The sequence below is a fragment of the Sander vitreus genome, chromosome 18 (assembly GCF_031162955.1).
Source record: "Sander vitreus isolate 19-12246 chromosome 18, sanVit1, whole genome shotgun sequence".
NCBI lineage: Eukaryota > Metazoa > Chordata > Actinopteri > Perciformes > Percidae > Sander > Sander vitreus.
The window spans coordinates 10,646,100-10,672,487 of NC_135872.1; the positions used below are offsets into that span (position 1 = coordinate 10,646,100).

Sequence of the window (26,388 nt, forward strand, 5' to 3'; positions counted from 1 at the left end):
CTCATTCTTGTAAATACACTGAAATGATTGCTTTTCCTGATTGTCCACTTACAGTTCTCACAGATTTGTTTTCCTTCTCCGATTTGTGTAATTATTTTAGATTTTTATGCATTCAATGTCAATGAACACAGCATATTCTCTATAATACGGTGTTATGTGTTTAGTATAGATATGAAAGTTAATTATTTCTATAATTATGATTATATTATGTTATTTAAAAAACCTAAATCTGACCTTTTATTTTGAAGGTAAAGGAGACTCACTTCCGCACGTACCCTTTCGGTCTTTTGTGTACATTGACGCCGTGTAAATCGTCTGGAGAAAGATAACGGGTCTTGCCAGCATAGAAACGAAAAATTGCTGTTCTTCGTATTTGATGTGCATATGTCGTTTAGAGTTTGTGTTTGCGTTTTTGTAAATAGCAACGTTGATCCAAGGCCCGGCCCAAACCGCCTCTCGTCGTTATTCGCTAATGGGAGCTCAGTAGCTAGCTAACTTGACGACGATGATGATGATGCATCAGTGGAATTATCCCGGTGTCTCTGACTGAGATGGAGCCAGCGACGCTCAAGTGGAGTTGCTTGCTTGCTAGCTAGCTAGCTAGCAAGCTAACGGTGCCCGCCAGGGTTCACTGTGCCCGAGCAGCCCTGGATAACGTTAGCTAAATGGGTGATACTGCAGCTTATCACACAGGGTTTGTTGTTACGTTATCAGACATTTCCACCCCCAGATTTGAGAGAGACTGACCATGTCAACTAGCAAAAGATGCTAACTTGACCGTTTAGGTTAGCCACACGTGACACAGTTTATCTCGCTCAAACAATTAGCTACATTCTCTGGCCGTCCTTGGATGCTCCAGTGACATTAACTGGGTGAGTAACATGAGCAACCAGACCTTTTACTAAATTACAGGGTCGGGCTGTATTTTGGATGAGGCAAACGCATGTTGCGCTTTGCACCACCCTGCAGACATCCGAGTTTGGTAATTTCTCATAAAATACCTGAATATTTCATCTTCTTAGTTACCTCTGTTATGTGTGTCAGTGTTTTTAGCAGTAATGTTATATCCCAGGGTTGCCATACCTTACGTATTTCTTAACATCTGCCCCGTTTTGCTAACTCAGCCTACTGCTAGCTAGCATGTCGTGAAGTGCTCGACCTCGTCCCGTGCGACTGGTCCTTTTATGGTCCTTTCTTTGCATGCATTAACGTTACTGTAAAGGCTAGACAGCTAGTTAGCAGGCAGTCACGAAAAACAAATAGCCACAGTTCAGAATAAATCCCTTAAATAATAATCAAAAGACCGCGTCCACTACACGCGTGTTACATTCAAATGCCATTAAATAGCCTCACCCTGGCCTCAACCGGTTAACGGCAGACACTGTATGCTATAACATTGGGTTATTTGCGGATTTTTGTCCTGTTTCGAGCTCTGTTTGTTTACAGTAAGGATAATGTTGTGTCCACACTTGGCTTGACTTGTTTTTTTGTCAAACAAACCAAACTGAGATGCTAACCGCTGCTGTCTCTCTGTTACAGACGGTGTGTATCAGGATGGCACAGCTCTTGGACGGGGCCGGCAAGCTGGGCTGGGTTCTGCTCAAGTCTGTGATCCGTTTTGTGTTCATGTTTTTTAACAACTGTGTAGCCATCCCATCCTACTGCTTATACCTGGTGCTTCTCCAGCCGCTGAGAATATGGGACAGCTCCACTTTCTGGCACATCGAAGGAATCATGTTCAAATGGTTGCTGGCCATGGTGTCTTCATGGGGCTGGATCGCAGGTTATACAGGTAAGATAGTTTGTGATTGATTCATATACATAGCTATTGTTCCATGTGCTGCCTTGCATGTAAAGTGATTTTTGCATGCTGGATTCAGTGATAACAGCTTACTGATGGGTAAGCATGGACAATATTGCTACAAAACCAGTAAAGTTGCTCTCCAGTTTGTGCTTCATGTATTTATTTTCGAGACAAAGAGATAAAACATCTGTTTCACTGAAAATATACCTGACAATGTCTGAAAAGCCCAGAAGTTTGTTTAACAACATGTGCTGCTCTTCTCAAAGACTCTTCCAGCCATCTGAATGAAAACATGTTCAGTTTGCTACATGATTAAAAAAAAAAAAGGCTGTTTGCTAATCCAAACAAAGATGGTAGCTATAAAATGACATTTATTTGCTTAATTCATACAACGTGAACCAAAATGTAACCATTTTAATATTGGTTATTTTTGATAAATAGATGTTACTTGATACTATTTTATATTATCATATAAAATTACATGCTAATATTTTTCTTCTGCAAGTATATGCCATTTATTTTTTGTCGTGCAGCAAAAAGATTTTTTTTCTTCATCCAGATGGTTAGAAGGGTCTTTAAGGATTTTGGAAATGTATCTTCAGATCAACAGTAAATGTTAAACAACCATCGGGGCTTTTCAAAACATCGCCAGGTTTTTCAGAGAAACAGACGCTTGCCTCATAGGGGTGTGCAAAAAAATCGATTCACATTCGAATCGCGATTCAAGCTTTACCGATTCCAATTTATTATTATTTTAATTATATGTCTGCTGCAATCACATGGTAAAAGTTACTACATTTACATACTGTGAATCGTTTTTTTAAATTTTTTTTATCGAAAATCGATTTTGAATCTTGAGCCTGAAAATCGATATCGAATCGTGACATTTTCTGAATGGTGTACCCCTATTGCCTCAGTAGCCCCTTTCACACAGCCTGTTCAAGGCGGGAATGTTGTGCCATTATTCCACCAAACGGTACAAACACGGAATGGCGGGGCAGAGTTGTTCCACCGATAAGCCAACAGCGGAGGTAGTCACAGAGCTGAATTGATGCCTGTGTAAAAGGAAAAGTGGCGGGGCGGGACTACGCACACATACACACTAGACGTAGACGTGTTACATGTCACGACTCTTTTGCATCAAGAATGCCAGCATGCTATCTAAAATCACACACTGGTGCAGCATTATGCCGGCACTGTGTAGTTCAAAGTGGGCATACAGTAATGTTGGATCTTCCTTACGGTAGTATTGCAGAAACTCTGTAAAAGAGGCTAGTGACTCAAATGTAAATAAGGGCTGGGCGATATAAAATGTCTATCATACATATATATATATTGTTTGTAGCACAATGTCGAAAAACCAGTGGCCTAACTGCATTATGGCAAAATATGAATGGATTTGGTAAGAATTATACAGAGACAGTTCAACAAACACACGTATCTGATACTAGTAGAAGAACGGCAGGATATCATGAGTTGTTTGTTGGTTCCTCTCTGCTGGCTCGTTGAATATCTTGAAGTGATTCAGGCAGTCAGTGGTGTATGGTTGCATAGAGCTGCGAGCAAAATGCTTACAAATTGCTAAGCGGTGAACATGGGGAGCAACAAGGCACACTGATTAATAATGCAAAGCGTTCAGCCTATAGAACACCTGGTCTTGTGTTACAGACCTTGATTGACAGTGTTTGAAAGCCATACGCATTTAGATGCCATACGTCTATATCATGAAAATGGTCGGATATAACGATCACTGTAATTTGCAATCTAGTACTTCTTCTGGTATATTTATTGTATGCACTTGTAGTTTAGCTGTGTGTATTAGTCTTTGGTCCATCCCATATGTGCTCCCTATCCTGACATAAACCAGATTTAAGCGGCTGTGACCTTAGTCTGAACATATCAGAAATTGTGTATTTTTGCAGCTCCAGTGCGTCATCAGTCAGTTATTAGGGAACTGTATCAGGCCACAAAATTATTTTGAATGTCACTTTAACAGCAAAACTTGTGACCAATATAAAAAAAAAGCTGGCTGGTGCTGACAGGATAATGTGAGTTTAATGTTAATGCAAAGTTAAGTTAAATTTAACTTTAAACAAACTCAAAAAAGGCGCAATCGATAATGTATAATTTTATAATGAGTGACACTGTATTATATATGATAAGCCCGGCTATGATGCAGTGTAGTGGCATTATGACACGCCATGCACAGCCACTTTAATTAAAGTGTCGTCCATTTTATTTGGTATACTTCTGCATAAGCATGCCAAGTGTTAAATCTTTGGTATTGTTGTTTGGCACATGTGGGTCAGCTCAGAAGGATGAATTGTGTTAGACTGCTGCCAAATATTGGCCATATTACAAAAAACTGTGTGAACGAGATCAGGGCATTAAATCCGTACGGAATAATACATACTGGCAATATAAACATAGCATCAGATAAACTGCATTCAAGGGCAGTAGTCCTAGAGCATTTGAGTATCAGCGTTGTGATCCACATACAAGGACACTTTGACAAGGCTGGTTCGATCAACCCTGTTACCTTTCACTCACTAGGCAGTCCTGTGTAACTAACCTGCACTGTGAATGACCTTTGAATGTGGACAACACATAACATTTAGATGCTTTTTCCAAGGTTGCAGTTTTACGCTCACACTTAGAGTGCATATTTTTCCTCATTCTTTCCAAGTAACAGCTGCAAATGATGTATATAATGGTACATTTATCACTTGTTTTCAATGCAAACAATTTCAATACAACGCATTCCTGCTTGTATGTTGTGTTTACGACATGCATAACGACAAATTTCACACTTTTTGTTTGCGTAGTTACAGGTGGAACATAGATTTTCTTTTGCTTTGTTGTTCAGTCTGCACTTGCACTCAAAGACATGCTAAATGTATGTCAGGGGAAACCGTGATACTCACTCACAGCTTGACACACTGCAGTCTGGAAGCTGAGCCTTGCTTAACATCAGAGATAGAGGATGTTGCATCACCTCCCCAGGAGAAGCAGAACAATGGTGGTTTGTAGATACGATACAGTCACCAAATAGAGGCATATACTGTGCATTCTTTATCATTTGGACAAAAAGACACAAGGTGATATGTAGGAAAAATTTCTAGACTGACCCCCCCTGACTTGGAAGTTAAATCTAAAGCTTCTCTAAGAGGCTTAGTTTGAATCATTAAGTGAAGCGTGAAGGCAGGGTTCAACAATAAGGGTTGCCCAATGGCCCGGGGCAAGGAAAACACCACGTCGCGCAAGTAAATATAACAACCCACTTGCCCGTTTGGGCAAGTACAAGCTAAAGCAAAAAAGTGTTTGGATGAAGGAGTTTTCTAGGGTGGCAGTAGAGGATGTCGATCAAACAACTACAATGTTTTGCGAAGTTTGCCGCACGTTCAAGTCCAAGGCAGATACAAATAATGGACTACCATGAAATCAAGCCGCATCTCGCTTGCATGGCAGCTAAGAGGACTTTTTCGTAATTTGATAACCACCAGGGCATGAATAACTTTTTTGACCACCTGCCACAGTGACTTTTTACCAGCCAGTTTTTTTTTTTTTTTTTTGCCTCATAAAGGTGAAAAACAGGAATTGCTGTGTCTCTATGATCCTATCCTGTCCTATTGATGGTAGTCTACTCGTGGACATTGCGCCGTCATCACGTGCTGTAGTAGGGGGGCCCGCCTTGATAATCCTGCATAGGGGCCTGGTGTTGGCTCGTTACGCCACTGCATAAGATAAGATATACTTTTATTGTCCCCGAAGGGAAATTTGTTTTGGACTCTGTCCACATATAAGAGATGAGATGACTGACAAAATCAGGAGTAGCCTACGTGCACCACAACAACAAAAAAACACTGGTGAATGCGCACCATAACACATGAGTTGTTGCAAAAAAGTTGTTTTTTGTATAGTTCTTAAAAATAAAAAAATAAATAAAAAGGAAACTTGTTTTGGGGAGAATAATAATTATTACTATTAATTAATTACTCTGGGCTGAGATTTTCTAGGAACCTTACCAAAAAGGCTCAGGATGCTGCAAATGTTGGTATAATATGAAAACGGCTGGTGGATTTAAGACACAAAATAATAATTTATTGAATTAATCAAATATGAACATATCTGTCACTGTCAGTGGCTTGTTGATTTTTTACATTGTTAGTTAATTTCCTATCCTGGCCTGGGACACACATTCATACGGTTTGATAAAGTACTTATTGGACTTTAATTTATCATTGCACTTACAATAACGAGCGTAGCTGTCCTCAATTTAGGTCATCATGTACGTCTCATCTCCGTTTTTTCCTGCATCCACCGTGTGGGTGTGGGAGTGTGGGGCTGGAGGGGTGTGGGTGTGTGTGGAACTGAGCAGCAGAGAGTCGACAGGAGTAAAACAGCAGCAACTTTCAGTGACTGAAAAATCGTTACAGCGTACATTGATGTTTAATACAGGTTGGCAGGACGGTCTGAAATGTTTTGCATGGTCTTTCGCTGTACGTTTTGTCAATGCGCCACTTGTTTGAAAAGTAGGCTATCTTCTCTTTTTCTTTACTTCACCCTCAACAGTTTGTACATTCATAGCTAATGCTGACTCCGCGGCGGGCCTCTTAACACCGGGGATATGTCGCCACGTGTTTTTAACCGATAATTTTCGTTTCGTCTGTGCCTTAGCTCAGCTACATGGTGTCACGGACTAGCGCTGAAACTACTTGACAAAAGTCTGGAGTTGACGGAAATATATATTCCTATAAGTTCTTCACAATAAAAGTCCTCCGTTATTTTGGTATTTTAATGTTTTTATTATGAAGCGGCAACATCCGGAAATGTTGAATGGCATTCATTAGCAGTAACGTAACGCGACCCCTATAAGCATTGTGCATTGTTTCTTAGCAACAGCATTCTTTGACAAAAGCTGTTCAATCAGTTACAAGGAATGTTTTACAATCCACCTGCCACTGTGGCTGGTATACAAGGCAAAGTCACCCGCCACTTTGAAAAAGTACCCACCATTGGCTGGTGGCGGGTGCTAATTTCCCACCCTGTTGACAGTCATAGAAGCCCATGCTCATGCAGAGCTCTGTACCCAACTGACAGACACACTTTTTCGGCTTAGAATTACGGTAGGAACAAACTCATCGTCCACGCTTCCCGATTTATAGCCCCCCTCTCTTGGCTTAAAATAACCCACAGTTACAGCCTGCACGTTGTAAACAGCCGTGGCCCGCTTGCTTGTTTAACGTCAGCAGGATTAGCATGGCGGCGTTAGCCAGGACCAGTGGGGATCACTATACTGGCTGTGTCTCAATTTGTTGTGTGAGTGCACGAATGTAGAAATGACATAAAATGCCTGTCCCTTGTAGCTGTGATAAATTAGCCTGAAGCTAATGCTTACCTGTTCAGGAGGAACTCAGCCAACTCGTAACTAACGTTACAGCTATAACGCGCTGGGTTTACGTTTTTACAGGTGTATGTATATCTGGCAACCCGGCCTGGCTGTCAAACTGGGCAGTTGATAACAACACACAGGCCAAAACACAAACGGACATTCCGTCACAGAACGGAAATTGTTATCAGAAAAGATGGTATTTAAACTTAGCATGTTTCCTTAATATCTGAAGACGCATTGGAGTCATTTTTGGATTTATTACAGTAAATATTACATATTGGACTATTGCCATCATTAGCTTGACCACTTTGGTTAGCAGAGCATCATGAACCCTTTCCCAGCAGTCTGTTATAATTTCTTATATAAGCTACTTGCATGTGATTATTGAGGCTACGTTTCAAGAGCAGAAAGCTATGTTGCTGTAACATCAAGACCCACGACTATGGACATACTCCATAGATACTGTTTTTGTGTTCTGCTGATGCTGCCTCTTTCAGTCAACAGCACATTTTGAATACAACACAGATGCAGATGCAACAAATTATGGTAATTACAGTCAGTTAGCCCACAGGATTCATCTTGATCATTTGAAAACTACATTTTAGAGAACTGCCAGCTTCATGCGTCAAGACTGAATCATCCTGGGAAAAAAAGCTGTAGTAACATACAGTTATAAGCACTTCTGTCTTACATGAGGCGCTGTCCCTATTCTCTCTGTGGACAATGTTGTTACGCTGTTTGTATGCACAAAGACAGCGTAATGCGTTGTTCTAAACTGGTATTGCTAACATGGCTAGAGCTAATGAAAACATTGAAAATCCGACTCGGGTGTGATGTCATTCCCAGCTTCGGCTTCCGAGTTCTGAGGTAAATGGAATGCACTTTTAGGGTCACACACACACACACAGTGGACACACAGTGGACACACACACACACACAGTGGACACACACACACACACACACACACAGTGGACACACACACACACACACACACACACACACACACACACACACACACACACAGTGGACACAAACAGGTGCACTTAAGCCAGTAGGATTAAATCTTCATTGCATGTTCCGTGAGTGGGTCGTCTGTTTGGTCGATGAAGAGATCAAAGATTACATTTACACACTTGTTTCCCAGTTTTGACTTATATTTCCGAGTCTTATTTGAATGTAAAGTTTACATGAAACACAGAGCTGGTTATTCATGTCCCTGTAAACATGCATCTAACATTATCCAGACTTCTGATCCCTGCCTGCTGTCCACACAGTCTTTGACTCTTTAACTTTGACTTAGTTTTCACTGACTCCGTAATCTCAACTAGAGCTGTCGATTAATAGATTAGTTGGATGGATATAAAATTCATCTGCAACTGTTTTGATAATCAGTTAATCATTTACACTGCAAAACTGTGCAAATTGTGCTGCTTTTCCAGGTTTTATATTATAGTAAATACAATATTTGGGGATTTTGAAATATAGGCTGGACAAAAAAACTAGGATATTCTGATGGATATTTTCCATATTTTTTATGTATTAAACATATGAATAGTTTACCTACACAGACCCACACGCAACTAAAATATATATCAACCTTTTGAACATGTAAATCATGATATTGTTTAGAGCTGAAACGACTAGAGTTAATTGGCAACAATTTTGAGTCATTATGCAAAAATTCACTGGTTCAAGCTTCTTAAAAGTGAATATTTGCTGGCCTTTTTAGTCTTCTATGATAGTAAACAGAATATCTTTGGGTCTGTTGGTCAGACAGAACAAGAAATTTGAATATGTCAACTTGGGCTATAGGAAACTATGATGGACATTTCTAATAATTTTCATATATATATATATATATATATACACACACACACAATATATACAAAATATAATCTAACATAATTGACAGATCAATTGATAGTAAAAAAATAATAATCTATCTTGTTGGTTTTCTGAATAACTACTACATTATTTAAAGACACTTGACTTCCGTGTTGACAGCAGAGAATTTCCAGACACGTGTTGAGGTGCCACAGTGTCCTTTTTCTGTTTTTAAAATAAAAATCATCAAATCCTCATATTTGAGTAACAGGGACCCAAGAATTGGTTTAACATCATTGCCTAAAAATGACCAATTGACTAACCGTTGCATCAGATTTCTCAAATCCAGGAGAAAAGCTTGTTGCATTTCGTGTACATATGCATAAATGTTTTGGTACAACATTAGATTAAATTTCAGATGTGCTAAGCAGTATGTAGGGCTGTAGTAAATCCAGAGCGTATCACCTCATTTTTAAGCTATAACAGAAACGGCTCTTGGTTTGTTTGAAACCTTTGTATAGCCATCATACACCCACACAAGTGTTATTAGTTACTTGGCTCATTAGACTTACTCTCTGGACTGTGTGGGTGTATACAGATCATACTTGATTGACATCTCTCTAACTGTCCTGAATTATCTTAGTTGCACTTGTTAGACTGAGACAGTTTACAGTTTTATGTTTTTTTTTTTAGCTCTATAGTTTTTCAGATCTTTGTCAAATGATGTCTCCTGTCCTGTTTGACATGAACAATATTTGATATTTCTAATGTTTTTCTTTGTGCTGGCAGTGTCTTTGTGATCGATGCAAATAGCTGCTCTAAATGCATTAGCGGGGTGCACTTTTGAAAGCTTTTATTTAGGGAGCGATACCTTTTGGTGTCTTGCTTACAGACTTTGGTAAATGTATAATGTATGTACTGCATGAAAACCTACTGTAGGTCAGGATACATGTGCAGTCATGTTGTAAAGGAGGCGACCCAGCATGGAATTATTATACTGCAGCTTGGGGTCAGTTGAGAGGGCGATAGCATGAATGGGCGTTAACATCACTTTTGTTCATGTTTGCATAAGTGGAGGCTCACATCATGTGGTAAATCCATATTTTAATGTTGACTTGTTGTGATGTACTTGATGCAACAAACTTTCAGAAGCAACGGGTGGGGTCAAATGAGCTTTTAGCTTTTAATTAGAGATGGGCCGATACCATTTTTTTGCTTCCCGATACCGATTCCGATACCTGAACTTGCGTATCGGCCGATACCGAGTACCGATCCGATACTAGTGTGTCATATATTTTATTATGTTTTAAGAACTGTATACTATCCCTGTATGGATGTGATATGATTTCTATCTTTGTTGTCATTCTGGCTCAGGTTAAACTCTTTGTGAAACATGAATGCCACAGAACTTTCTTTTATTATCCAGTTTGACAGTCAGTTATAACGGAAAAAGAACATAAATACATTTTCTTTAGGGCTTTATTACGTGGTATCGGATCGGTGCATAAACTCCAGTACTTCCCGATACCAGCGTTTTAGGGAGTATCGGAGCCGATATCTCTACTTTTAATGAGGGAAAGGAATTACAGGCAAGTCATGAGACTTTCATAACTAACATTTTAAGATATGTTTTAGACATGTCCCATATGGAGATTAGCGATGTACCAATCCGATATTGATATTGGATATCAGGCGATACTGACCTAAATAGCTGGATCGCGTATCATGACTATGGGGCAGATCTATTCAACTGTTTATATTATGGTTTATTTTCTCTCCACTTCTACCTACTTGTGCACATCTAAAGAACAATCAACAAGCTTTTCTGTACTGCAAGTTCTTGTTACTTATTGACCAAAACAATAACATATCTGTAGTAAGCTAATACCAGCCCAGCTCTCATTATGATTACTACTACTTTTTCTAGACCCATGGCTCCCTGTTAACTGAAGATCAGGGTTATTGTAAAAGCAAGAGCTTCACATTTGTACTCTGTGAGTGGTTGCTCTGTTGACCCAGTAACCAGAAAGCTTTAATCATCAATGAAAATGTCCCCTTTCTACTCTGTAGATCGGTTTTCCACACAAGTCTTATTTTTGTGTGTGCACTCTTTCCTCTTTGGCCACACTCTGGTGCGGACACCATGGACACCACCATGTGATGCCTTGCTACATCCCTCTCCTCTAGAGCGGGAGAAAGAAGTGTAGCAATGGGACGGCAAGGTCAGCAGCCGTACACCGTTTAGCTGACCACCAATGCTGGATTAGACGGTGTGCCTGCAGCATGACTGTCATCCTGCTGCGCTAACTGTGTCATCTCTCAAAGACAATTTCCCTAATGTATTCTATCTGACAGATGACCCATCTCTCTGATATCATTTACGCTCGTCTCCCGCAACAATGGGAACTCCAGCGAGGCTGAAGGCATGCTCCTTATGAAATGACATTGCCTTAAGGGTACGTACACCCCACACACTGTCATTCTTCTAGAGGTATGCTCTCGATTCCTGTTCTTGTGAGAGTTGAGCTAATTCTCCGGAGGACAGGAGGTGAAACAAAGGCCTAAATTGAACATGCCAACAGCTCGTCCCCCTCCATCCCATTTTATTTTTTTTTAAATCACGTTCTTTAACCTTTAAGGAGATCTTCTTGTGTGACTGTTGGACGATTCAAAAACCCCATGTGTTGCCAGGCTGCAGCACAGACAATGTGTCAAAGTGCATTAAAGAGGTAGAACGAACAATGATCAACATGTTGTCACTTGTCCTATGGTCAATGCATCCACCAAGCAAGCAAGTAATAACCTCAAATGTCTAAGTGCAGCCGTGTATTGTGTTCTCTAATATCTGCTACCGAACTGTTGAATGACTAAGTTGTGCATTCATTACATGACTACGTCTCATATGAACATGCTGTATAGCTAGCAGGAGGTACAGTGGGTTGTTGAATTTTAAGGTGGAATGAGACCAGCTTGAACCTTTTTGTCATCAAAAACTATCCTGTTGGAAATGAGTTGGCCTTTTACTGTGAGTCATGCAGAAATGGTTAATCTGACGGGTTGCTTGAAAAGCTTTTCTCCTAGGGTCATGACAGCAGATCGTGCATCTCATTCAGTGGAGTCTACACTTACATATAATTGCACAGTTTTTAACCTAAAAGGTCGGCTGTATTTGGATGTCTGCCCACGATGTATATAGTCGACACGATGAACAGATTGTTTTATTTCGGGAGAGCTCTTTTTTTAAAGTAAATTGTTCCTGGATTTGTATGCCTCGGATAATTTGGTAATTATTAAGAATGTTTTCTAGCCTGACAAGCCAGACCCACATCAAGATGTTGGGTCTGGGAACTCACCATTGGCAGGGCTCAATCCGGGGGGTGGGATAAACGGTTGTCCAACCAGAGCAACGCTAGTTGATAGATTAAACTTTTGCCGTATCCGGTCGGCAAAACTCCGAACACATCTTCCTTTTTTAAGAATGACTTCAGTGCTTAACTCCAAGACATCCAGAGTCGCAGCCAAAGCCGATTCGAAAGACTGCTGTTCGCCAGCAGCAGCAACCATCTTCTTTGTTTTCAAGTAAGAGGGAATTCACGTGGAACTGCCGTCGCAACTCTGCCGTCCTTATGTTAAGCCCGCCCACCGACTCTATACACGATGTGATTGGCCTGACAAGAATTTGGTTTTTCCAGCTCACAAGCCAACTGAGAGTTGCTAGACTGACCCTGGCTGCAAATTACATTTGCTGCCGCTAGGTGCATCTAGATTTCTAGGCTAAATATTTTCAGTGCCTGTTGATAATTTTGTTAGAGAGTGAAATGATCAATAAAAGGTTCCTTGAAGATGCACTTCAGATGTCACATCTCTTAGCAACAGCCTCAGTTATCTAGTGTTAGCTGGTATGGAAAAGTAGAGTCAAATGGCTGTCAGTCATATTCAGGAGGGGATATGTGAGGAGAAACTAACCACACAAATATTGTTATTGCAAAAGAATTCCATGCTACATCACAATAGTATTATGCCATATCGCCCACAGCAAGGTCTTCACAGCAATGCTATGCAGGCAAGCTATCAAATGCATCGTTCTTTGAGCAGCCCAGTTGGGTTGTGTGCTGTACTGACGGATCTTTTGTCACTTTATTTTGTAGCTTGACCTCCTAAATTCAATTTTAAGATGAACCCATCACGTTCAGCCTTGTTAAGTGACCATACTAGTACTCCTTATCCTTTTCATTAATGACACCAACTGTGCCAAGAAAAACAGCTGTCTTTGTGTACTCAGTTTGTATATTGACTTCCTCCAGAATGGCTTATGACTGACCCCAGAGAGTGTAATGACCCTGGTTTATTTGTCCTTTTTGTGTACAAAGACAGAGCAGTAGTAAGAGCTAGAGAGCTTACTCAAACATTAGCTGCTTTGAATTCTGGTCTTTTCAGGCTGCTGTCAGATGAAAAATTTTATCAGCTTCTGCTACGTTTCATTTTTCTCTGTATGACTGCTTTTTGATTCGGAGGGACCAACATCAGAACCTGACATTTATCATCATGTCACGTCATGTTGTGTACAGCAGGAAAGTCATCCATTAAAATAAGAAAACTACAACACTGAAAAACAAAATAGCCCCAGAAATGCAAGTTAGACTGCCAAGAGATATATATATATATATATATATATATATAAATATAAATCAATCCTATATCTTGTAGCTATCTGGTTTTGTATTGGTGTTTTTTGCTTAATTAAATGTTAAACTTGGTGTATAAGGAAACCATTCTGATCTTTATCTGCTGGCAATCCTAACGTCAACTCCCACACAGAGGGGAAGCGCTCACTAACTCTGCACCCTAAGGCCTGACTGATGCAAAATTTGGATTACACAGAGCTGGAGCCGGTCAGACCTGCCCAGAACTGTGGTGATTTCCAGCAGACGATTGCAGTCCCTGCTGGATCTTTTCACTTGCGTGGTTCTCTGTTAATATTCAGAGCTGTTGAAGTGTGTTTAAATTGCAAAGGCAGCTTATGTGTTCTAAAGGAGGGCTATTGTTGTCATCCCTCATCTCACAGTCATGTTTCCTCTTTTGTTGTAGCTCCTTTGTGTATCCCATCAACAATAAGACACAGATGAATGTTTGGTAAAGTAGCCTGTATGCTCTGTCTGATGATGTAAATCAGGGGAGAGAGAGCAAGTGGCTGTTGGAGATCCATTCCTGTAGGTACGAATAGAGACGCTGGTCAATGTCAGGTTGAAAGCGTTTGTCAGGTAGAAGCACTGTATTGCTGAAAATTAGAAACCGTGGCAAGGGTTCACTGATTTAACACATTGCACTCTATTGAAGATCGCAGCATTAGTAATTATCATAAAACATTAACCATGTGTCTCTCCCTTTTGAAATTATTTTATGTGTAGAAGCTGATAGAAAACCAGCAAGGATACATTTATATTAATATAATACTCTGTAATCCAAAGCCTCTGTGATATGATTAAACATTGATTCAGTTTAGAATGAATGGAATTTGATAGTTTTACTTGTTCATGTAGTCATGTTCAGTGTATTAGTTTTGAGTAACTAAATAAAAGTATGTTGTTTAGTTACAAGTTCTGAATCGGAAATTAACCACACCAATAATGGACATGGGCTGTGGTAACTTGTATTTTTGCTGATGCGTGTACATTTTACATAGCAGCTTTAGATACGACCTTCAACTGGGAGGAGGTCAGGACGCGTTATTATGGATCCCACTGCAGTTCTATGCAAGACCCTACAAAGACCCAAGGCCCTATGAAGCAGCCCGGTTGGTTGAGGTTAGCCATTGACCTTGAGTAGTTAAGGTTAGGAGAACCGAATGGTCAGGGGATATGATCTGAACGGGCGCATTGACGCCTGGCCAATCGTAGTGCGCAAATGCCATTGAAGGGTGGGTCTTGCCTAGAACTGCTGTGAGTTCCATTATAACATGTTATGGACCAGTGCGCTTTGGACGTAGCGTTAGCTACTAATGCTTCTCTTTGTTTTCTAACGCTAGTCACCTCTTACTACTCTGTCTGTTTACTTCTTGAATTACAAGCGAGGTTTGTGGTGTCACCAGCAATTTTATAGACTGAAAACGGGCGTGTGATTAGAGAACATGGCTAGCTAGCAGGAGAGAGACAGACACTCAGATAGGTAGCTACAGGAGCAAGCATACAGAAGAGTTTCTTGGAAAGGTCAGTTTCTGACAGCTGCTTGATTTTTGTACAGGTTATATCTGTAATTACATATCAGTGTAGTCATACTATATGCCAGACTGCTGAATCTGTTTTTTTTATAGAAATAAAATAAACGTACCATTTACATGACCACAACCTTTCATAGCCCATTTCTTGTGGTTTTCTTGTGGCTGCTTCACCAGTTAATGCTGTCATTTCAGTCATTACAAGCTTCCTGCTGCATGCCACAGACACACGATCATACGCTTTTATTGACATGAATGAACAACAACTGACTAATCATTGATTTGGTGTCTACATCACTGATTCAGCATAAGATGAATCCAAATCATTTGGCTGTGACGTTTTGAGTGAAGCCGTCCGTAAAGTCACAAAAACAGGAGATGAGTCATATCTCCATAACATTTTGTCGGATCATGATCAAAATTGTTCTGGTGGGGGCGACCTCTAGCTTACCCAGTAAGAGCGAGCGCCCCATGTAGGCTGAGTTCTCTGCTGTGGCCCGGGTTCGAGTCCAACCTGCAGCCCTTTGCTGCGTGTCTTTCCCCATCTCTCTCCCACCTTTCCTGTCTATCCACTGTCACTTTCAAATAAATGGGAAAGCCCCAAAAAATAATCTTAAAAAGGTTCTGGTGGTAGATGAGACCTTGGTGTACCTGTGTGCAGTGTACCGTGCTTGATGTGCCTGTACTTGGCCCAAAGAACTGCAGCTTGCAGCTATATTTTGCTTTGTATTATTTTTATCACTTTGACAGCAAACAAAGCCGCAGTTCTGTTCTCAGCTCTACATGGATGCCTTGTGTGGTTTCACTGAAGAGGAAAGCATTATTTATGGATCGTAGACATGCAAATAAGCCTGATCTCCTGTTGTAGCAGGATTTAGACCTAATGTACTGCTTATCCAAATGAAAATGTTATTTCAGGCAGGGAGCTCCCATACCAACAAGTCCGCTCATGATGTTGACACATCTTTTGTCAAGTACCTGCTGTGATCTTTGCTAAAAATAAAGTAGATGGTTCAGGATATGTAGTCAGTGTTGGGAAAATTGAATTATGTATAGACATGTATAGAAACTGATAATGAAATGTTAGCTAATATAAGTTGCCAGAATGCCATAAAATGCCCATAAGTAAGTTGGTTATTCTGCTTTTTGAGCAGTGTTTAGAAATACATACACCATGTAACTTTGAGATACTGATTTTGATAAGCAATATGATAACTCCAACAACATCTTTTGTTATTCTTATAAGTTGTTAGATATTCAGCCTGTAGTATCTGCATCTTCTTTTTAAAGTATGTTACACCTCGTACATCTTGTGGCTGCAACAGAACCCACTTATGACCGTTCAGTGTGTGGATGATGGCTCAGATGATCAGACAAGGATTTGAAAGTCTGGTACTATTTAATGAAGTTTCCTCTGCTCTGCTCAGAGTGGTCAATAGTGAGAGTGATTGTGATACCATTTCCTGAAACTAACTTCTCCTTTCTCATTTCAAACCACATGGCCAACATTTTGTCATTCCCTTTCAACATAAAGGCGGAAAAGCCCCAAAAAATTCTTAAAAAAACAAAAACATGATGTAATCGACTGAAATTCATTTCGCCACATTAACAGCAAAGTGTAACCGTTTTTTTCCAACCCACTTGTAGAAGGTAGTAGCATGGAAATAAACCTTTGCTCTGTGATCCAGGCAGGGAGGATATGCAGAGCAGAGAGCAGGCAGGCAGTAGTGAGAGAATGTCAGGACACTTGTGGTCAGTTAGTTTTTAAAGGAGTAACATTCACTGTTGGTATAGGCAAATTGGATTTCAGTGTGTGTACCAAAAATGTCTTACTTCACTCTATTTTAATTGTGTTGACACAATTAAAAACATGAACCACAACTGTCTGACATTCCAGGCAGGTGTTTAAAGAGTTTAGTTGATCCCACTGTATGTTTATTACTTTACTTTATTAGTGATTTCATTGTTAATGTTTGCCCGTTTCTTATGAAGTGCTGAATGAAACACTGAGGTATGTTGCAATGGTCGATCAGTGTGTATTTGATCCACATCTGCATGCCCATTAAATATTTATTTAAATTAAAAAAACTTTTGGCAGAGGTGTGCACTCCAAGATCTCTGTTTAAAGGTACCTTTGGAGTTTTTGACTGACAGATTCCTGCCAATGGTTTTACACTTTTTCACTGATTGACAGTTGGTTGCCAAGAGTAGTAGCAATGCACAAATAAAGGCAGTGAAGAAGAAGACCGCTGTCTCGCAAACATGAATGTAAAACGAATTTTACAATATATTGTTTTTAAATTGGCTTTGCTTGTTTTATGAGGAAAATGCATTCAACATGGTTGTTAGACCTAAAAGACACACACAATGAGTTTTAGTGACAGTTTGCAATAAAACTCCACAGGGCACTTCCTGTTTAACCGTTATGTGTTTGTCTGTTATTTCGCCATGCAGTAACGGAGTGGGGTGACGACGTACGGCCCATCTCTGAAGAAGAAGCCATGGTCATCGTCAACCACCAATCCACAGGAGATGTGTGTACGCTCATGATGTGCCTGCAAGACAAGGGCATGGTAAGAACAGAGAGAGAAACGTTACCTCATTCTGTCCCTTTTAGGAAATCCTGGAATATAACATTAAGGTTGAACAGGGTCACGTTGCCGTAAATAGAAGCAATGCAGTAGTTTGAACCTGCAGGGTACTCGGCACCCTCTGTATTTTGCTGAACAGGCTGCTGTCTGGGCATGTTTCTGTCAAATAAGGGGTTCCTGTAGAATTGCACACATTGCTCTGAAAAACCCTCTAATCCTAAATTAATTCTGTTTGTTTTAAGGATGTTTGTTAAAGGTTAGCCAATGTATTTGGCCAATGTTTGTTTGGCCAAGTGATAGTTGTTTATGAGAACAAGGTATTAGACTGTCAGTTATGATGTTTAGTGCATCCCAGAGTTATTTTGTAATTACCTTTTTTTTTTTTTTTTTTGTACTCCGTGTCAATTTCACATATTGACTTTTTGACAGTCAATAAGGCAGGAGGAAGCCCTTTTTGTAGAACAGGAGAGAGCCATAGTGATGGGATGATGCCTTTTTCCAAGTCAAAACTGTAGAGACGGACGGCCTCGCAAAGCAGTGCTGTGGTTTGCTGCATTCAAATGAGGCAGGGAGCCAACCACCGAAGTGCAAAAATTCGAGCGGTGGCTGCTTTGCATTCTTTCACACTGATCATTTTCAACAGACAAGGAAGTTAAACTGATGTGTCCAAACATCAGTGTGCACGCACTCTCTTCCTGTGTTTCAATAGGATACTTGTTGCCTTGTAATTATAATAATTGCTCATTATTGCGCAATTTTCACAGAAGATGACTCGTCATGCACACGTACAAAGTTCACATAGTTGTCTCTGGTAACGTAAAACATAAATACAGATCGAAAATTATATCTGTATTGCGTAATTTGATGTATTGACACAAAATGTGTTAATACAGAGAGAATTGGAGCTGAAAAGCATTTTAAAAGTTTTTTGGGGGGGATGTGGTCGTGAGTGTATAACAAGTTGCACATTGAAATGTATCTGCATTCATTTAAAGTGCTCATATTGATGCTTTTTGTCTAACCGGGTAGTAAAAGGCCCAACATTACAGCAGAGCATACTCTTCTTCAGGCAGGAATGTCAGCACAATACAAAATGTACAACTCCAGACTGTAGTGTCAGTTACTTTGTAGCTGTGTTCACTGATTAGTTTTTTCCTCAGTGTTAATCAGACATTGTTAGGGGCTCAGCTACTTGCTGAATTGCCAAGGTTGACATGTAGCCAATACACTTTATTAACCAAATGCACATTAAAACCATACAGATTCTATTTCCTAAAACATATTGTCAGCTAGTGCTGCACAATTAATCAAATTTTAATCACGATTTTGGCTTCCCACGATCAAATTTGCGTGATTGAGCGATATTTGAAATGCGTCATTCCGTTTACAGAACGCTCCGTATCTGTTTTTTTTTTTTTTTTTTTGCAAAGCCAATCTAGCGCTCCGTAAACCACTGTCTGATTCCGTGCCTCCATGAGCCAATGAGAGTTGTTCCCTGCACCGCGCAGCTTAGTTTCTAGATGTAGACCGTCACAGAGGACAGAGTAACGTGAGGAAAATTCCACAACAGATAGCAGTCTGTCATAAGCCGGTCACAATGTTTACCAGTAAATGCAACATTTTGTCCCGTCTGTGTTGTTTTTCAGACAACTGCAGTGACCAGTGCTAGTTTGAGTCTTTTAGCTCATAGCTTTAGCGGCAGACTGTTGTACGTCCCGCTGTTGGAATCCTCTACAGTGAAATACAGTCACACTACACCGTTTCAGCTGTCAGCATTTAGCCGTGTTGAATCCAGTTACTACTGTAGCTAATGGTAGGCTAACGTTAGCTGCTGTGTAACGTGTTATTAGTGTTTACGAGTGTGACATGCAGCAATGTTTATGTTGCCTCCAACATGAGTTTCAGAGCAACAGAGCCAACGCAGACATTTAAGTGGCACCGTAATGAGGCACCGAAATACGCGTTGCTATTTCGTCCGGTAGATACTGGGCAACACATGCGCCGTTAACGTGAACAGAAAATTGCGTTGCCTGTATCTTTTCACGGCAAACGCGCATGTGTGGAAAGCGGTTGCACAACAGCTGAAATGGCTCCTTCATAGTATCCTTCAACAAAGGAGGAATGTAGCACAATATGGATGTGAAATCCGTTATAATTAGCCTATGTGACAATAAAATTCGTTTTGGTTAAAATCAACAAATAATCGTGATAATTAATCGTGATCTCAATATTGATCAAAAATAATCGTGACTATCATTTTGGCCATAATCGTGCAGCCCTATTGTCAGCAAGAGAAGTGAGTTTAAAAAAAGAATATCAGGAGAGAAAAGTCACATTATCTGTAGAGATGTTCTGATACAATTTTTTCCTTCCCAATACTGATTCCACGTGATACCAGCATTTTAGGCAGTATCAGAGGCATTCCCAAAACTGGCATCTGAACCCAAATAACTGATTATTTAACTCCAAACGTGCAGCTTGGTGTCCTGCCACCCAAATCATACTGGAGATTGGCTGTGAATTCTGGGACGGTGGGGACAGATGTGATATTGTTGTATGTTTATTTTTTGGCTAAGGCTGGCACTGCACTGGAGCTGCCTAGCTGCGCTGCACATGATGACATGATCCGCCTCAGCAACTGCATCCCTGGCCCAGTTTATCCTCTTAGCACTGAAAGGACAGTAAGCCAAAGCTGCATCGATGCAGGTCATGAGGATGGAAGTGCTCAGAGGGGCACTGGCACCAAAGTCATGTGCTTTTTGCTTACAGGTGAATTTTGGGATTGAGATTTCTATTGTATTTCTCCTCTCTTTTTCAGGTGGTACAAAAAATGATGTGGTTGATGGACCATGTGTTCAAATACACTAACTTTGGTCTAGTGTCCCTGATCCATGGGGACTTTTTCATCAGACAGGTAAGAGACCCACAACTACACTAAACGCACTAAAGGTTGTTGTAGGCTTACTTTCAAAAGTGTGAAATGTTGCAGTGTCTGTTTTTATTGTTACACCTGTTATTTGGCCATCAGAAGTTGAAAATTAACATGCTCTGCTTTACATTTTAACATTACACACATTGACATCCAGGGAGCTGCCTGGCAGGTTTTTTTTATTTGTTAAATTAGCCTCAGTAGGCTACATCAACAGTTGTCGCTGGGAGATGAAAGACTATTTTCCCTCACTTGCCCACACCTTGTTTTTCCCAGAAGGGTTGCAACATAGACCTTCAGGCCATAACCCAACTCTCTCAACCTCCCGGCTACTGCTGGCCTGTTTTCACTGCGCTCTGCAAAGTGAAGTTGCTACCCATCTGTTGTCCCAGCTGGACAGCAGATATGTTGGTGGGACTCCTACAGCCATGGTATTCTCTGAAAAGAATAACAGCAGTGGACAGTAGGGAGTGTGGGAGGGCTGCTTAGCCCCACTGGGCCAGATTGACCCTCTGTTGTAGGGTAGCTTACACATGAAGCTGACAGGGCTCCTATTGGTCAGGGGATTCCTGCAATATCATAAAATTGTGTGGATCTATATATAAATATATATATAATTTGAGCTTCACTTGTATTTTTTATTTTCTATTTGTATTTTTACCACCTATATTTGCACTTTAATGGGTAAGTTCAATACAATTCAAACAAATAAAAACAGTAACTTAGCTTTGTTTTCCTCATGTTATAATCAAAGTGAATTATACATGTCTCAATAAAAAAAACAAAACAATTGGAAATATAAGTCCTTTATTTAGGATATAAAAGCGCAGCAAAGCATATTACTGTATGGCATAGTACCACAGTTAGGCAATATATTTAAGAAAGAATGTACGTAGGCCTATTATTAATTTACAGAAATTTATAGTAACATTTCAACTTGAAGATAAACAGCCAACTTAAACTAAAAACATCAGCGAGCAGGCTGGGGTTTTGAAGTCACTTCAGTCAGTTGTTGTCCTCCTGGCATTCGCAGTAGGTCAAGTAGTGTCGCCTATCTGCGATTTTCTCCAGAAACTTCCACATGCCTTCCATTTTGTGAAAGACAAACTTGAATGGCTTCAACTGATGCCTCTCGTCTTCATCCATGGCTGCACACAATAAAGCTGAAAACACGGTTATATATTAAACAGTTTACGTTATCCACAGAAAAGAAATCTATGCTGCCTTCACTAATATTGGAAGATCCTACTTCCCACTTGTGAAATTGGAATTACAAGTATGTTTTGTTCAAGTGCTTTGTTGCTTTATTCTCACATGCTTCTTGGGGCTAGACTAGAATGCAAGAATCATGCATTTAAACATTTTGGAATAAAGCAAATCAGTCACCCACCTTTGCAAAGTGGCATCAGGTTGCGCTCATCATGCTGCAAGTTAACATAACGACCTTTTAAAGTTATTTCCTGTCCTGACCCGCTTGACAGTGGAGGTGTTCTGACAGTGGAGCCTGCAACCGAAGCAACTCCACAGTGAAGGTCTTTCTTTCAGTCTGTCCCTATTTTAAAAGCGACCGCTAAATTCACTGCGAGATGGCCAGGATGAACTAGACACCCGGACACCTGGAGTCACGACAGTAACGTGTAATAAATAGTGTTACTATTCATGTCACAGTAGTGTCACAACGAAGGCATTTAACCCAACGTGCAAAAATCAAAATTTGAATGTATCGAATAAATACAATGTATTGCTCAGCCCTACTACTGTATGTCAGAATACATCAGCATATATACGTTTGATGCTTTAGATGTTAATAATGAGCTCTTTTCTTTCTGTGGGGCTAAACAGGACGTGCTGGCACCAGCTCTAATAGGACAAAGATTTTAAAATATCATTATCATATTAAATAACGGCACTGTTGATTGGTTGTTTGTCAACATTCGTTCTGTTGGAAAATTAATGAAAAGCCCACACATTCCTCTCTCACTTTTTGAGCTGTAAAAACACCACAGCCATAGCAAGAGGAAATTCAATTCTCTAGCTCATGGAAATGCTTTGCCGTGGAATTTCACATCAGGCACTGTGCTGAGGGTGAAGCACCCTGAGCCTGCTAACGGCCAGACGGGCTGTAGTGGAAGGCCTGAGCAGGCTGGGTCATTTCTGCCATCCTCTCTCTCTGTGATCCCCTTTGGCATTCTTGTGTGGGCATTTTTGATATCCTTCCCCAGAATACTTCACACGTCCGCATAGCACAGCAAGCATCTGCCCCAGCCTCCCGAGCATCTGCTGTCCACTCAGGCTGGCAGACATGTCTCTAACTCACTGTCATTTATGCACAGCAAAACACAGCAGTCTTTGATGGCCGTAGCACACTAACTTGTGGTACAGGGCTGTAATTGGACTTTTTTTCCTTGGTAGTGTTGGTGTTCTTAACCTCTAAAACTCAACCTTAAATTAGAGGCATGTAATAGTGTTTCATGATTTTTATTTGAAGGATGTACAAAGCCATAACACATTTATATTCTGAACACACTCAAATAATTCACATCACAGTCACTAGCAGCTGTTGACATTTTCTGGTCACATTTCAGCCACCTATTTATACAAAATCTTGACTGGAGTCGAGTCAAACTGGCAAGTAAGGTAATACAAAGTGCGAGTGCATATTTTAATGAACAAGTTTACACATCTGATAACTAGAAGTTGTGGTGGTCGAGCAGCGTTACAAACACGCATGTTGGCGAATAGAAACATAAGTTTTGGGGAGAGGAAATTCTAGGGATGAGATTTACAAACGTCACGTCAGCGTCGCACTCGCCTGACGACGGCGTTCACACGACCCCGAACTGACTGACTATACCGGTTCTGTCTGGCCTTAGCATTTCAAAGCGTCGAGCAGCCAAACTTTCTATGCAGTTTTTCTTTGACACTAAAACCATGTTTCCCCCTCATAATCCTAAATCCTATAGGCTAAAGTTTGAAAGAGGACAAACATATTTTTTATTTTTATTTTATACAAATAAATATTCAAAACGCTTTAAAATAAGGATTAGACAAACAATCAATAAACCGCCATGCTATCAGAAACAATACAATCAAGGAACAAGGTCAGATAATAAAAAATAAACATAATATGATAAAAGTTAAAATTCTAAAATAAATAATAAAACCCTAAAATATGTAATACGTTGTAGTAATGCAGTAAAGAAGTAGGGTTTTATTGGCCATCAACCTCACGTTAACGCTAGCCTGCACGGAGCCAGTGCAGCGTAACAGTTTCAACAAAAGCTAAACATTCACACCTTCATGAAGGTAAGATTTATAGCAGGGCTGTTGTTTCAATGACTGCATTAGTTTTAACTTGGTGTACCTAATAAAGTGGCAACTGAGTGCATATCTTTGGTTCTAATTGACGGAAGCATGTGGGAGCCTAGCTGAGGCGAAGCTAAGCAGGTTGCTCACTTTAGAGACAAGTGGCCAATTATTAAAGACCTTCAGCTATAGATCAGCCATCTGATGATTCAGTCAAATCAAAACATTATTCATTTGTACAAAAAAATAAAAATGTTATTCTGACATTGGGAAAGCGGGAGAGGTACTCTCCTCTTCCTCACTATATAGCCAGTCTGACTCAAACAGCAACATTGTGGAGTACATATCCACAATTCATGTGGCTCCTGTAGCCGCAGTAAACCACAGAAACAGTCTCACGGTCATGTATAGGTTTGTGAATGCCTATTCCTCTCTCTGTGAATCAGAGACTTTGTAGCTGCAGCTACAAAATCCTTCACTTTTGTTTTGGCAAAATAATTATATTTATTTAGCCTTTTTAATTGTGTTGTAAGCACTTTTACTACACACAGCTGCCTGTGTGCTCATGTGACACATACAAAGACCAGCCCAGCTATGCTAATGCATTTAAAATGGCTTTTGACTGGGCCTAACTCAAAATCAATTTTGCTCGTCCCGCTTCGCTTCGTCCCGTTGCTGCTAATGCTCTTAATGTTGTCAAGGCCATCATGTTTTGCATCCATTTCAGTAGTGCTATTAATGTTGCTCTTGGTGCTTTAGTGTGTCTGCATCTAACCTGGAATTTGTTTGGTTTGTTTGTATGCTCACAAAAACCATCTACCTTTTTAGGTTAATGGATTTTAGCATTAAGCTTCAATCATTTTGTTTCCTTAGATGAAATAAAGGAAGCTAACTATTTGCGTTAAATGCACTTGTTTTGAATGTAGTCACCTAGTTTTAGCAGCCCCTAAACGCTACATTTTTCACCTGTTCAAGACTAGAACAGATGAAACCTATGACGCTCGCATTGTTTATTTTCTTAACATATTTCCTTTGTTCCCACAGGGTAAAGCTCACAGAGACAAGCAGCTGATCTACCTGAAAGATCACCTAGAGAAATACTACCACAGCCGTGACAGGAAGTGGATAGTGCTGTTCCCAGAGGGCGGCTTCCTGCGCAAGCGGCGGGAAACCAGCCAGTTGTTTGCCAAGAAGCGTTCTCTCCCCCACCTGACCCACGTTACATTGCCTCGTATCGGGGCCACCCACGTTATCCTGAAAACCCTGTCAGCCCAGCAGGAGAATGGCAGCGTGGGCATTGACACTGGGACCCCTAACCAGACAGGTAACTAACACATGCAACTTTTCTCTGTGACATTTGTATGTTTCCCAGATCCTTTTACTGGAATATTTGTGGGATCTCTTTGGATCTATGAAGTTTGTTCTAATAAGTCCTGGGTTTTATGACCTTGATTTCTTTCTTTTTTTCTGGCCGGAGGCATTCTGTTTTCGGAGTTGTCTGTCCATCCCATTCTTGTGAACACGATATCTCAGAAACCCCCGGAGGGAATTTCAGTTCACTGTCACTTAATGGGAATGACATGCAACAAATGTCCTCAGCTGTTTTTTATTCCAATTGCATTGTCCGCACCTTAAATACCAATGCCACCAGACTGCCTCTCTTCCCGCAAAATGAACATTCAGTCACGTTTTTTAAGGCTTTGAAAAGCTATAAATAAATTCCACCATTTCTAAAATAAATAAATAATATAGGGGAAATAACAGAAGGAGAGCTGCTGCTCTCTTTGCTGTAAGGTGAAAATTTTTTGAAATGTGAGAAAATATTTTGCTATATTTAGCAATTGATTTGAAATGTAAAATGGGTTTTGAGTATATTGTATTAGGCCTTTTGTGATGACACTTGTTACACTAAATTCAAGTAAAGTTGGAATTGAATTTGGAGGTGGAGTTTCAAGTCTTATTTCATATTGATTGAATGCTTTACTTTAGTCTCTGTGTACTGTAGGTCTTGGTCAAATGTGATCTTATTTTGGCTAGAAGGCCAGGGATGGAGCATGCTTCAAACATGAAGCATTTGTTAATCACCTATGTGTCCTAATGTTCTCTGGGAGTCCTGTTTTAAATGAAATGGGACTGGTGGTAAAGATTGCCAGCAGAGGAAAGGGGTGACATGCACAGAGGTGACAGGAATTGCATCAAGGTCCCTGAAACCACAGTGGTTATGTTATTTTGAGAGTCATTTTTCTGTCTAGAGACCAGCCCTAAATACAGCCAGTGAGCAGGAAGATAACTCTGCAATTAACAACATTTTGAGGGGGAAATTTTGTT

At 40.3% G+C, this 26,388-nt stretch overlaps 1 protein-coding gene across 1 annotated transcript in view; it reads left to right on the forward strand.

Moving 5' to 3' along the window:
* The first annotated feature begins 276 nt into the window (after window positions 1–276).
* Window positions 277–26,388, forward strand: part of lpgat1 (lysophosphatidylglycerol acyltransferase 1) — a 50,115-nt gene continuing 24,003 nt past the window's right edge. Inside the window, exons 1-5 of the mRNA XM_078274076.1 lie at window positions 277–872; window positions 1,540–1,792; window positions 17,689–17,807; window positions 20,644–20,739; window positions 25,105–25,384. Of these exons, the coding sequence (XP_078130202.1) occupies window positions 1,555–1,792; window positions 17,689–17,807; window positions 20,644–20,739; window positions 25,105–25,384 (733 nt within the window). The 5' untranslated portion in view covers window positions 277–872; window positions 1,540–1,554. The remainder of the gene's footprint in view (window positions 873–1,539; window positions 1,793–17,688; window positions 17,808–20,643; window positions 20,740–25,104; window positions 25,385–26,388) is intronic.